Source organism: Astyanax mexicanus, chromosome 9 (assembly GCF_023375975.1).
Source record: "Astyanax mexicanus isolate ESR-SI-001 chromosome 9, AstMex3_surface, whole genome shotgun sequence".
NCBI classification, from domain to species: domain Eukaryota; kingdom Metazoa; phylum Chordata; class Actinopteri; order Characiformes; family Acestrorhamphidae; genus Astyanax; species Astyanax mexicanus.
The window spans coordinates 36,733,220-36,746,005 of record NC_064416.1 but is presented as its reverse complement, the minus strand read 5'-3'; the positions used below and the strand labels follow the sequence as shown (position 1 = coordinate 36,746,005).

The 12,786-nt window shown below is 37.6% G+C and overlaps 1 protein-coding gene across 2 annotated transcripts; it reads left to right on the top strand.

Moving 5' to 3' along the window:
• The first annotated feature begins 6,031 nt into the window (after positions 1-6,031).
• Positions 6,032-10,746, top strand: LOC103038894 (extracellular calcium-sensing receptor-like). Of its 2 annotated transcripts, XM_007231539.4 has the most exons (6): positions 6,032-6,271; positions 6,391-6,679; positions 7,044-7,799; positions 7,886-8,113; positions 8,249-8,372; positions 9,803-10,746. In XM_007231539.4, the coding sequence occupies exons 1-6, from the start codon at positions 6,069-6,071 to the stop codon at positions 10,714-10,716; spliced, it is 2,514 nt and encodes an 837-aa protein (XP_007231601.4). In that variant the 5' UTR covers positions 6,032-6,068; the 3' UTR covers positions 10,717-10,746. The 2 variants fall into 2 exon arrangements, with proteins under 2 accessions (XP_007231601.4, XP_049339708.1); XM_049483751.1 differs by lacking the exon at positions 8,249-8,372 and having other exon boundaries at positions 9,803-9,956.
• The last annotated feature ends 2,040 nt before the right edge of the window (positions 10,747-12,786 follow it).

Genomic DNA, 12,786 nt, shown 5'->3' with positions numbered 1-12,786 from the left:
AGATTAGAAGATTGAACACCCCTGTATTAGACATTAATTTTGTGCAATAAATACATTTCACAAAATGTGAGAAAATATATGTAAAGGAGGAGAATAGAAGTTTAATATAATGACAAAACTACAAAATTAAATCTTGGTATAATTCTATAACTTGAAAAACAAAGTTTGATTTTATGATAGAAGGTCAGTACAGGCCTCTCTATCCTTTGCTCTACATCAGCAGAGGGCACTGAAATGCAGAAATAGGCAAACTGGTACACCAGCCAAAATATCCTTCTCTAAAAGTTGAGATTTTTGTATGTTTGTATTGTATGTTTGGAAAATGTAAAAAAAAAAAAAAAAAAAAAATCGCAGAAATTAAATAACGTTTTTATTGTTATATGTAAGACATTTCATGAATACATTTAGAAATAAGCAGAATAACATTTATGTTAATGTGAGGTGTTTATATAATAAGGATAAATACTTTAACTGAAATAAGATTATTATTATTATTATTATTATTTAGTATATTTTTCTTGTACTGTTAAATAGTGCAGAGATAAAGAGAAACAAAGTGAACATTAAGTGAAAAGGACAACAGGGAGGCACCTGGGGTGCAGGGGATTTGGGAATTTAAACAGTGACATGTTACAACTTGAGAAACCACCTGTCACAGACTCTCGTGAGGATGCACTTGGGTGGAAAGCAATCAGACAGGCAATCCCAACAAACAATAAAAATAACAAATAACAAGCTTATTAATTAAACCGCAGCTGGCATGAGCATCGCATTACTTTCATGACAGTGCTCTGAATAACAATAGCAACAATGGCATGGTGTAAACACTGCATGATGCAATGCACTGTTAAATCAGGTGTAAAAGATTAATTGTTTATTTTGTGGTTTGCAAATGTCACAAGTGTAATTTATCGTCCCAATGCGGATGTTTACAGGCCGCAGTGACAGCCAGGTAGGCCACAAGCTGAGAAGAGTGAAAGAGTTATGGAATTGTTATATTTTGTTTCTTTAGATAATATAAAGTTACATTAATAAATAATATAATATTGTTCATAATGACAATATGCCATATTGATACTATAAAAAAAAACTAAAGGTAAATCCATATCCCCTTTTGATGCACTGACCTTGCTGGCTCATAGAAGTGAACAGCAATCAGACAACAATGTCCCGATCTGAACAGTATTAAACAAGTCACACTAAATTAACAGTAAGAGAATGATATGTGCAATAAATCCATGGTGTATAACAGAAAAAAGAGAATATTCTCCTTCCAGCCATATTTTATTTCCATAACTTCTTACACACATAACATTATGCACAAATGTTCTAATTATCAGTCACTCATTGAGATAAAACTGTTATTTAAATTGTTTGAAAGTAAGTTAAAGAGTAACTAACCATCAAAAACGTCTATATAGACTCTTAAGATAAATTGTTACTTTTTTCAGTTTCTTTATACCTCTTAGCAAAAGGCCAATGAACAAAGTGTTACCAAACACAAAGATAAAGCATAGCATTGGTTCAAATGACACTCTTCACATAATATATTATGTATATAGTAATTATATCAATAATTCCCCATCAAGAATTGATTCATAAAAGCCTGATTGCCAACAAAGGCCAAAACTTTCAGTAACCAACATTAAAATGGTCCAATCAATTTACAGACAACTATATGTATCCATAAAGGAAATTATTCTAAGGAGATGACGAAATACAGTCATTTCTGGTTGAATAATATATATGTAAAACTTATAAGTGTGAAAGTAGTGTGGTGAAATGATAAGAAACCCCAAAAGGCCTTAAACAGGCTGACATGTTAAAAAGAGTCCAGTGATATTGCTTTAACTGTTATAGAAAATAAAATAATTATATGACTAAACATATGACAAGATTATATATATACACATAGATTACAGTGACAAAATGTTGATGAGTATATTGGGTATTGGTAATCTATAAGTGTTTTTAAGTGTACTTAACTAAAAGTTGTAAATTAGGCGTTTGATCATTTCTCCATATCAGAAGCCAGAATCAGAGGCCTCATTTTGTTGGAATTAATGATATTAAAATTAAAAAATGTCGAAAAATTAAACTGTTCTTATACATAATGTATTCCCATGCTTGTTTAAAATGGAATGCTTTGGAATGACCTCCAATCTCTGCTGTGATTATTAGGAACGATATCATTATTTAAAATAAGTCAAACATTAATTATAGACAATGCAAGAAGATACAGTGAGTCCAAGAAGTATTTGATCCCTTGCTGATTTTCTTTGTTTGCCCACTAATAAAGACACTATCCTTCTGCACTTTTAATGGTAGATATATTCTAACATGGAGAGACAGAATATCAATACACATCAATATGTATTTCAATGAGGAAAATAAGTATTTGATCCCTCTTGCCAAACACACTCAATACTTAGTGGCAAAGCCTTTGTTTGCAAGCACAGCGGTGAGACGTTTGTTGTAGTTAACCACAAGTTTAGCACACACACCAGGGGGAATTTTGGCCCACTCTTCTTTGCAGATCCTCTCTAAATCATGAAGGTTGGTGGGCTGTCGCTTGGCAACTCTGACCTTCAGCTCCCTCCATAGATTTTCGATCGGATTGAGGTCTGGTGACTGGCTGGGCCACTCCATGACCTTAATGTGATTTTTCTTGAGCCAATCCTTTGCTGTATGTTTAGGGTCGTTATCATGTTGGAAGACCCAACCATGGCCCATTTTCAGATCCCTGGCAGAGGGGAGGAGGTTGTCCCTCAGGATTGTGCGGTACATGGCTCCATCCATCTTCCCAGTGATGCGGTGAAGTAGCCCTGTACCCTTGGCAGAGAAACACCCTCAAAACATTATGCTTCCACCTCCATGCTTGACGGTGGGCACAGTGTTCTTGGAGTCATAGGCAGCATTTTTCTTCCTCCACACATGGCGGGTGGAGTTGAGGCCAAAAAGTTCAATTTTGGTCTCGTCTGACCACAAAACCTTCTCCCAATAACTTGGTTCATCTTTCAAATGATCATTGGCATACTTGAGGCGCGCCTCCACATGTGCTCTCTTCAGCAGGGGTACCTTTCGGGCACTGCAGGATGTGAATCCATTGTTGCGCAAAGTGTTGCCAATTGTTTCCTTGCAAACTGTGGTCCCAGCTGCCTTCAGGTCATTTGCTAACTCCTGCCGAGTGGTTGCAGGACGATTTCTGACCGTTCTCAGCATCATTGCCATCCCACGAGGCGAAATCTTCTTTGGAGCACCGGGCCGAGGTCTGTTGATTGTCATGTTATACTCTTTAAACTTTCTGATAATTGCACCAATAGTTGTTACTTTCACATCCAACACCTTACTAATCTTTTTGTAGCCCATTCCAGCTTTGTGAAGGTCAACAATTCTGACTCAAGGTCCTGTGACAGCTCTTTGGTTTTACCCATGTTGGAGACTTGAAATCTGTGTGATCGGTCTGATTCTGTGGACAGGTGTTTTTTACACAAGTTATTAGTGAGAACAGGAGGCTAGGTTAGAGTCAACCATGCCTCAATGCAGACAACTTTCATAAGACCCCAAATGTTGTTTAACTGACAAACAGTATGAAGATGGAAAAGGTTAAAAAAGCATTTGCAAAGACTAATTTTGTAAGGCTCACTAATCCACAGTTCCAACAAATTCTCAAAAAATTGCTAGACTGTTGCTATTCTATTGAGGAGTGGGTATCCTTTTAAGATGGAAAAAACCCCAATACTTACAGAACCTTCTTGTGTCCACTTTCATCATTTAACAAGAGTTGTGTTTATGCTGTCCAAAAAAGCAGAAGACAATGTAAATTTTTCAAATGTCTTTTGAAGTGTAATTGTGGCTTATTTGAGCTTGCTCAAAATCATGTGGATGTTCCACAATGCTTCTTAGGAAGTGTTTCATGGACAAATACGACAAAAGTGGGACAGTGGTAACTTAATAGTTAGAGCATTGTGTTATTGATGGGTTATTGGGAGATGGTTGTTGAACATACCTGTCAAGTCTCCCGTTTTGGCCGGGAAACTACCGTATTTTACTCCTCTTTCCCGCCGTCCTCCCGTATTAGTATTTTCCCGTAAATTTCCCGTATTATACTAAATAAAAAAATATATAGGCCACAGGCGACAATGCACTGTGTGTCTCTTAACCAATCGTGTTGCCGGTTCAAGGAGAAAGTCCCGCCTTTCAGGAGAAACAGCCAATCAGCTTGCTGGTTTTGCGGAGCGCAGTTTAGTGTGGGGGAAGCCCCGCCCCTCCCCTCGCTGTGAGTTCAGGCAGCTAGTCGGAGCAGCTGTCGTTAAAAATAATCTGGATATACGGAGATTTTTCTAAAAGAAAGGTAACTAACCATGTAAACTGTGATGAGATTGTTTCTGATAGCTGGTTAAAAAGACTCTTCTCTGAATCAAAACATAAATTAAACCCATTGTGTGTTTAATAAAATACAGCTTGTGACTCAGTTAGCTTAACTTTAGAATTAGCTAGATAGATATTCAGGGTTTGAGAAAAATCTACATACATATAAGGCCCTGCCCTGATGTGCCTGATCAGCCAAAACCTATAATTTCCAAACTCTATTAGTTCAGGGCTAGTTTTAGGGTTTGTTAGAATTTGTTTAAATCTCAAGTATTGTGGTGTAATGTATTATTTAGAAGGGGTAGAAGAGACGGTTGAGCTGGAGAGAGAGAGAAAATGTGGAGAGGGCTGAAATTAACTGAACTGATCAGGAGTGGACTGAACGATAGAAAGAAGTATTAATGAAAGATTATTAATTGTGTAGGCCCCTTAGGACTACTATTTACTTATGGAATATATCTGATCCATGTCCTTTTTGTAAATTTGTGCACCCTTCAATTTCAATTTTAAATCTATAAATAAAAAAAATTTATATATATATATATACATACATATTAATTTTTAGCCCTCGGTTGGGCTGTTGGGGCGGCGAAAAAAATCCCTTATTTTTAAGTCCAAAACTTGACAGGTATGTTGTTGAAGGTTGTGAGGCTGCCACAGTTGGGCCCTTAAGCATTTTAAATTTTATTTCAATTAAAGGCCTTTAGCAGACACCCCTATTCAGAGCGACACCTAGAAGATACTTTAAGTTCTAATTTAGGAATGGATTGATTGATCTTTAGCCGACATTTGATGACAGCAAGGACAGATAAAAGCCTAGATGACTGTTTTACATGTATCTTGAAGGATGGTTGGTCAAACAGAGCCGTACCGCAAGCTGGAAAAGCTTGCAATCAGGTATAAAGTGGCTGGTCCATTCTTGGCTTTGTAGGCCAGTGTCCGGGTTTTAAATCTGATGTGGGCAATTACAGGAAGCCATTGGAGGCTAAACACACAGTGTTACTTTGTGTGTGTGCTCACTAGTGTGTACTGCACAGATGAGTTACAGGTTGAGGCTACATTCTATTTGTGTCCAACACAAGTGAGGTAAATATGGTTGTCTTGTCTTGTCAACATTTTGAGAACTGCACAATGCTGCTGTTTGGATGAAAATGAACACTGTACAAATACACCAAAATCCAATCTCAACTGTGAAGCATGGTGGAGAGGGCATCATGGATTTTAAATGCTTTGATGCCTCAAAATGAATTCAAAAGTGTACCAAACATTAACAGGCAAAAGTAAGGGCAGTAGTCTATGACCCCAAGCTGAAAAGATTCTGGGTGATAATAATTCAATTTATAATTCAACTAAGCAATTGTTGAATAAGGGGATTTGTTTGTTGGATTGACCAAGTTTGAGCCCTGAGCCCAAAACCTACAGACACTCTTTTGAACTTTTATTTGCAACTGTATATTAGCAAGTATAATCTGTGGGTAATGGTACTAGAACGTTGCATTCTGATTCTGACCAGATCCAAGTGAAACTCCTATGATCCATCAAACTCACTGTCCCACAATGAGGTGACGTAGAACACCCACTCTGATTTGTCCAATCTATCTGGCCATGCCCAGATTAGCTCCATGCATGTCTATAAAAGTATGAATACCGTGGAAGACAAGACTTCATGCAGCTGAAGTAAGAAGACAGCCTTTGTGATGTTGTTCCACACACTCTTGCTTTCTCTCAGCCTCTTGGCAAAAGGGCAAAAGCCACTTTGCCATATTTTGGAGAGCCCAGAGTACCCTCTGCTGTCCAAGGATGGAGACGTGACAATTGGAGGAGCTTTTTCAATACACAGTGATGTAACACTGCCAACAATGTCATTTACTGAAAAACCAAACTCTTTCATATGTTCTAGGTTTGTTATAGTGGATAAAAAGTACATTGGACCCGTTTGTTTATTAGGAGCTTTACATTATCAAACATATATCCCTCTGTTCTTTTTTATTGTTTTCAATTGATTCAATATGTTAACAGGTTAAACCTCAGAGAACTGCGCTTTGCTCAGGCCATGGTTTTTGTCATTGAGGAAATCAACAGAAGCAACAGCCTGCTCCCAAATGTCTCAATTGGTTACAGGATTTATGACAACTGTGGTTCGAGGTTCTTGTCTATGAAGGCATCCATGGCTTTGATGAACGGTCAGGAACTAACAGCAGCTGAAGCCTGCTCTGGACAGGCAGGGGTGCAGGCCATCATAGGAGAGTCTGAGTCTTCTCCAACTATAGTCCTCGCCAAAACTACAGGCCCTTTCCACATCCCAGTGGTAAGATACATTTATTGTTGCTTTACATGCGTCATACTTAATACTCAATACATGCCACTTCCTAAACTAATGTGTTTATTTTATTTCAACCTCTGCTTCTAAAATTGATTACAATGTAATGCCTATTCTGGTATACATATGTGTCGAGGTTAGCCTCAAATCGATTGCCTATTTAGAACAATTATTCAAAGACAACTGGTGTTTTTGAGGTGTTTAACTGTAACATTATTCATTACTTTGTTCATCACACTGTTTTACAGAGTATATTTTCCCTCCTGTTTCTCTCTACGATTTTTCTTATATGATAGATTATGCTTTAAACACACACACACACAAAAAAAACCCTCGTTTTTTTTCTCCTCAGATCAGTCACGCTGCAACATGTGAATGTTTAAGCAGCAGGACAGAGTACCCTTCTTTCTTCAGGACTATAGCTAGTGATTACTACCAGAGCAGAGCACTGGCCTATCTGGTCAAACACTTCGGCTGGCTTTGGGTAGGAACCGTGAACAGTGACAGTGACTACGGCAACAACGGAATGGCCATTTTCCTGGAAGCGGCCAAAGAGGAGGGGATATGTGTGGAGTACTCTGAGAAGTTTGACCGGTCAGAACCTGCCAAACTCACAAAAGTGGTTGATGTCATCCAAAAAGGCACAGCAAGAGTTATTATAATGTTTGTCGCCCACATTGAGATGAACATTCTAGTAGAACAGTTAATTCTAAAGAATATCACAGGCTTACAGATGATTGGTGTGGAAGTATGGATAACAGCTGTCAATCTAATAACTCCTACAAGCTACAATGTACTGGGTGGATCTCTTGGATTTGATGTGGGAAAAGCCAACATTATTGGTTTTGCTGATTATGTTCTAAAAGAGTTTTGGGAAACAGCGCTGCCTTGCGTGCTTACAGAGGGAAATGCTTCTCAAATTGAAAACAATTGCATCCAATATATGGACCTGATACCATTTATAAACTACAATGAAGACATTTCTGAATTGAGATACGTGAACAACATTTACAGTGGAGTTTATGCTGTGGCACATTCTCTACACAGTCTACTCAGATGTAAAGAAAAACAGGGGTGTGAGAAAAAGCAGACGATACAACCATGGCAGGTAGCATTATAATGAAAAAATTAAATGTGATCAAGCTGAGTGTTTTTTTTTTGCCACATTAATATGACCATCTTCTTCTTTTAAAGGTTATTGAGTTTCTGAAAAAGGTCAATTTTACCACAAAAACAGGAGAGCAGGTGTGGTTTGACAGCACCGGAGCAACAGCTGCAAAGTATGACGTGATCAACTGGCAGCGTGGGCCTGATGGAGAAGTGCTGTTCAAACAAGTGGGCTATTTTGATGCCTCTCTGCCTCCTGGACAGCAGTTTGTCATGACTGATAAAAATATTGTGTGGGCTGGAGGACAAGCCGAGGTACAGGCAATGCTGGCTAATTGTAATCGTTTTATCTAATAACTTAAAATTGTGACCTGTTCAATTATATGTCCATAATGTCTAAATGTGTGAATAGTATTGACAGCGGCCAAAATATTATATTATTTGTATTAGAAGCCGAGATCAGTGTGCAGTGAGAGCTGTCCTCCAGGCACCAGGAAGGCAGCGCAAAAAGGGAAGCCTGTCTGCTGCTATGACTGTATACAGTGTGCAGAGGGAGAGATCAGTAATACGATAGGTAATTACACATTTACAGCGTTAGAATAAAATGTGCCATTTGCACATTCTCTTACTATGAAGGACAAGAATCGTAAATCTAATAATTTAAACCACAAAACTGGAATCAGAGGCCTTTTGGGCATGTCCAAAGTAGGGGTGGGCGATATGGCCCTAAAATAATATCACGATATTTCATGGTATTTTCGCAATAACGATACTCTTGGCGATATGACAAAACACTTGTTAACAAAAATTTTAAAATATACTATATACTGCAAGAAAATAAAAAAAATATTTTATTATTACATACAATATAATATTGCACACCCCTAAGTGAGATATTAAAAATACAAGAATCGTTTCAGATTTGTAACAGAAGTCAATGATCTAGAGTGTCATGATACTAATAATAACACACTCCAAATATCTCCATATATCCAGGATTACAGTAAAATAAATGATACTGGACAGATATCATCTGCACGATATTTTAGGATATAATATTGTTCACAATATTTAAAAAATTTGACGATATTATCGTGTACGATACGATATGGCACACCCCTAGTCCACAGTAGTCTGACTCACTTCGCTTTGGTTGAGTAAATCTGCTGGAGCTGAGCTGCTGTATAAATGAAGCCCCAGTGTGCCTCTCGAAACTCTGTTTTTAACATACAAATCCAGCCAATACAATACTGATAGGAGCAAATAACATATTTCCAACACATTCTCTTGCCTCATAATCCCCTAGTATGAGCTAGAGTTTAGAGTTTAGTCTTCCCGACCCTGACCCTAGGCCCAACTCAAACTCGGGTTGAGAATTCCCACTGCTTTCCTCAGGCCCTATGGGGTTGGATTCAACAAAATGGTCTATATCATAGGCCTACATATTTTACTGCTATTTTTAAAAAGCAACAATTCAGACTGTGATGTTGCACAAGTTAAAATGTTATAATCATGCAGCACTGGCCTGCGCAGTGTGTACACACCAGCTCCTTCACTTATCCTCAATCAGTGCACTGCACACCTTGTACAGGCACCTAAAACTCAGAATTGTAGTTAAAAAGGTCAATTTTAATGCTCTACTTACTAAAACAATGTTGTGTTTAGAACAGGCTTGAGATCATAATGACAAGTTTGTGGGGTGGTCCGGGTCAGTATTGGATTTTTTGGGTTCGATCAACGCAGAATGTGCGTTTTGGGCATTATCTAAGCTCTAGTATAAGCTGCTCAAAAGAACACAGTTCAAGGTTTCTGGGATGTGCTTAATATGTTTCTTGGACAAAAACTTGCAGAGGTATTTATGTGAAATTTCTCTATATTTCTGAGAGTTTAATCTGTTGATTTAAAAAACTAAAACTTTGCAATATTAAAAACATTTGTTGTGCTTTGTGGGGGACTTTCTGTAGACCTTTATTTAACATCTATTCTATTTTCATTACTTTGCAGATTCAAATAACTGTGAGCAGTGTCCAGAAGAATACTGGTCAAATGCTGAAAGGGATAAATGTGTTTTAAAGGCTGTAGAATACCTTTCATTTACTGAAGTCATGGGGATAGTTCTAGTCCTGTTTTCAGTGTTTGGAGCAGCATTAACGCTATTCGTAGCCATTCTGTTTCTGTTGAAGAAGGACACACCTATTGTCCGAGCCAACAACTCAGAGCTGAGCTTCCTGCTGCTTTTTGCACTGCTTCTGTGTTTCCTCTGTTCACTTACTTTCATTGGTCAGCCCTCCCAGTGGTCCTGTATGCTGCGCCACACAGCTTTTGGGATCACCTTCGTCCTCTGCATCTCCTGTGTTCTGGGGAAAACAATAGTGGTGTTAATGGCCTTCAGAGCTACACTTCCAGGAAGTAATGTCATGAAGTGGTTCGGGCCTCCACAGCAGAGACTCAGTGTTCTTGCATTCACTCTCATACAGGTCCTTATTTGTATTCTCTGGTTAACAATATCCCCTCCTTTTCCCTACAAAAACATGAAATACTACAAGGAGAAGATCATATTAGAATGTGACTTGGGTTCAGCTATAGGTTTCTGGGCTGTGCTGGGTTATATAGGAGTTCTGGCAGGTTTATGTTTTGTTTTGGCTTTTTTAGCCAGAAAACTGCCTGATAACTTCAATGAAGCCAAATTCATCACATTCAGCATCCTTATATTCTGTGCTGTCTGGATCACCTTTATTCCAGCTTATGTCAGCTCTCCTGGAAAGTTCACTGTAGCTGTGGAGATATTTGCTATTTTAGCCTCCAGCTTTGGTTTATTGTTTTGTATCTTTACACCCAAGTGTTATATTATTCTCTTTAAGCCTGAACTAAATACAAAGAAACATATGATGGGAAAAATGGCATCAAAATCACTTTAAGAGATTATAAGTATAAATGTATTTAAATAAATATATATTCATATTTGAAAACAGTTGTCGTTTGAGTTTAAATGTTGTTGTGGTCAAACAGAGGCAAACGTAATCAACTCTTTCATTGTAGCTTATAAGTGAAAAGAAAATTCAGAAATTCAGTAAATGTGTACTCTAAATAAACTTCCTGATCTCAAACATACAGGCCCACCTTAATGAAACATACTTTCAGATTTACTGTGACTAAATATATACAGTTACATATACATAATGAAGGACTATTACCATCTTTTGCACATTTTATTTTTTCCCCATTTCACATATGCTTCACATAAGCTTCATAACTGAACACCACTCAACAACAAAATAATTCCACCTTGAAAAAACACACAGTATGTTTTTTTCTGATATGAAGCTGATATAAATTAAACAAATGCAAATAAATTATGCATTTTTGGTTACACATGCGCATATACTTACTCTTAGTGGATAACCGCATTTAAAATAACATCACTCAGTAAATAAATACAAAAATAAATGTTGAATGTATGTTAATGTTAAATGTTTTATTCAAAATAATATTCGAGCATTTGTATTAGTCAGCTCATTCTGAAATGTATAAATGTACAGAATAGCTGCTCTGATCAATCAGTGTAGACAAATACAAATAGAAAAGAATAGAGATGCACTTGACTTCCTTGAGAAGGATTGTTTTTACAATATATTTAAATGTGAAAAAAAAAAACATACAGATTGATGAGAGATGATTCAATTGCTCTGTTGTGATTTAAAATACAAACTTAAAGCAAGCATGTTCTTTATATTAGGCACATTCTTGCTTAGTTAAAGGACAAGTCTTAAACACTGCTCTGACCAGGCTTACAATGGTAGTGATAGGGGCATAACATTGCCCATGCAAAGAAATCACTGTTTTTACACCATTAACAAGCTCAAAGTAGCTTCACACTTCATCGGTAGAATTCTGACATTTAAAACGAGGCACTGAAAGCTTTGAAAGTGCACAGATAGTTTATTAAAAAAACGCAGTTTATAAACATAGTACCATAAGGTCTCATCTTGAAATTAAGTCACAATAAGTCAACTGATGCGCACAAACAGATAGTTAAGAAAATTAAGCGGAACAGATAAGAACAGATAGTAAAATTAATTCTGTGGAAATGCATGAATATTACAGATATATTTTCAGCAACAGCTGGAATTCATGCATTTCCATTCATTTGCATGGGCAACGCTATGCCCCTATCGCTCTCATTGTAAGCCTCTTGGGAGCACTGGCTAAAAGCACTATATTTTGGAATGCTGGGGTAAATGGAGGTGGGCTATTCAATCAAAGTTTGTATTCGTTTGTATTCAATGTCCCTAACACTAGGAGGGTGAGAACAAGAACATGCCTCTTCATGACTGACATGTAAATCAGTCTACTACCTCTTTTCAAACTGCCACCATGCAGTCAAGCATCACCAGGCAGCTAGAGCACTCAGAGGAAAGCACCAGAACCCCAACTTTGAGATGTCAGCCAACAGATGCTGGCCAGTAGCAAAATGGAAAAAAAAATTGAAGGGTTATCTACCTACCCAGACAGAGCCTGGCTGATTAGGCTCTCTTGGGCTCAGGCTGCTGATGGTGAAGCAGCCTGATCCAGAATTCAAACTTGCAATGCCCTTCGAACATTGGCAGAATTTGCTCCTCATCAAGTAGGGAAAGCCTTAATGACTTAATTAATTGTTAGTTTGGAGCAAAAAATACATAACAACGTGTACGGAACAGATACTCCAAGACCAATCCTGAAGAACACTAGTCTAAAAAATGGCCTCTGTTCTGCAGCTGACTGCTTAGAATGGTCTTAAAAATAAAAATACAGGAAAGAACATGCCTATTTCAACTATTTCAAATTATTCTGTTGGATATCCAGAAATCCATGGTGATATATCCTAAATTAAGAGCCTAAACTATATTAAGCTCCTTAAAAGTTTTTTTTTTTTTAGCACTTGGCTTGGTTGCGCTCATCTTTCCCAGTATAAGAAGTAGTATGGGGTGTGCATTCACTGTGGACCTCTT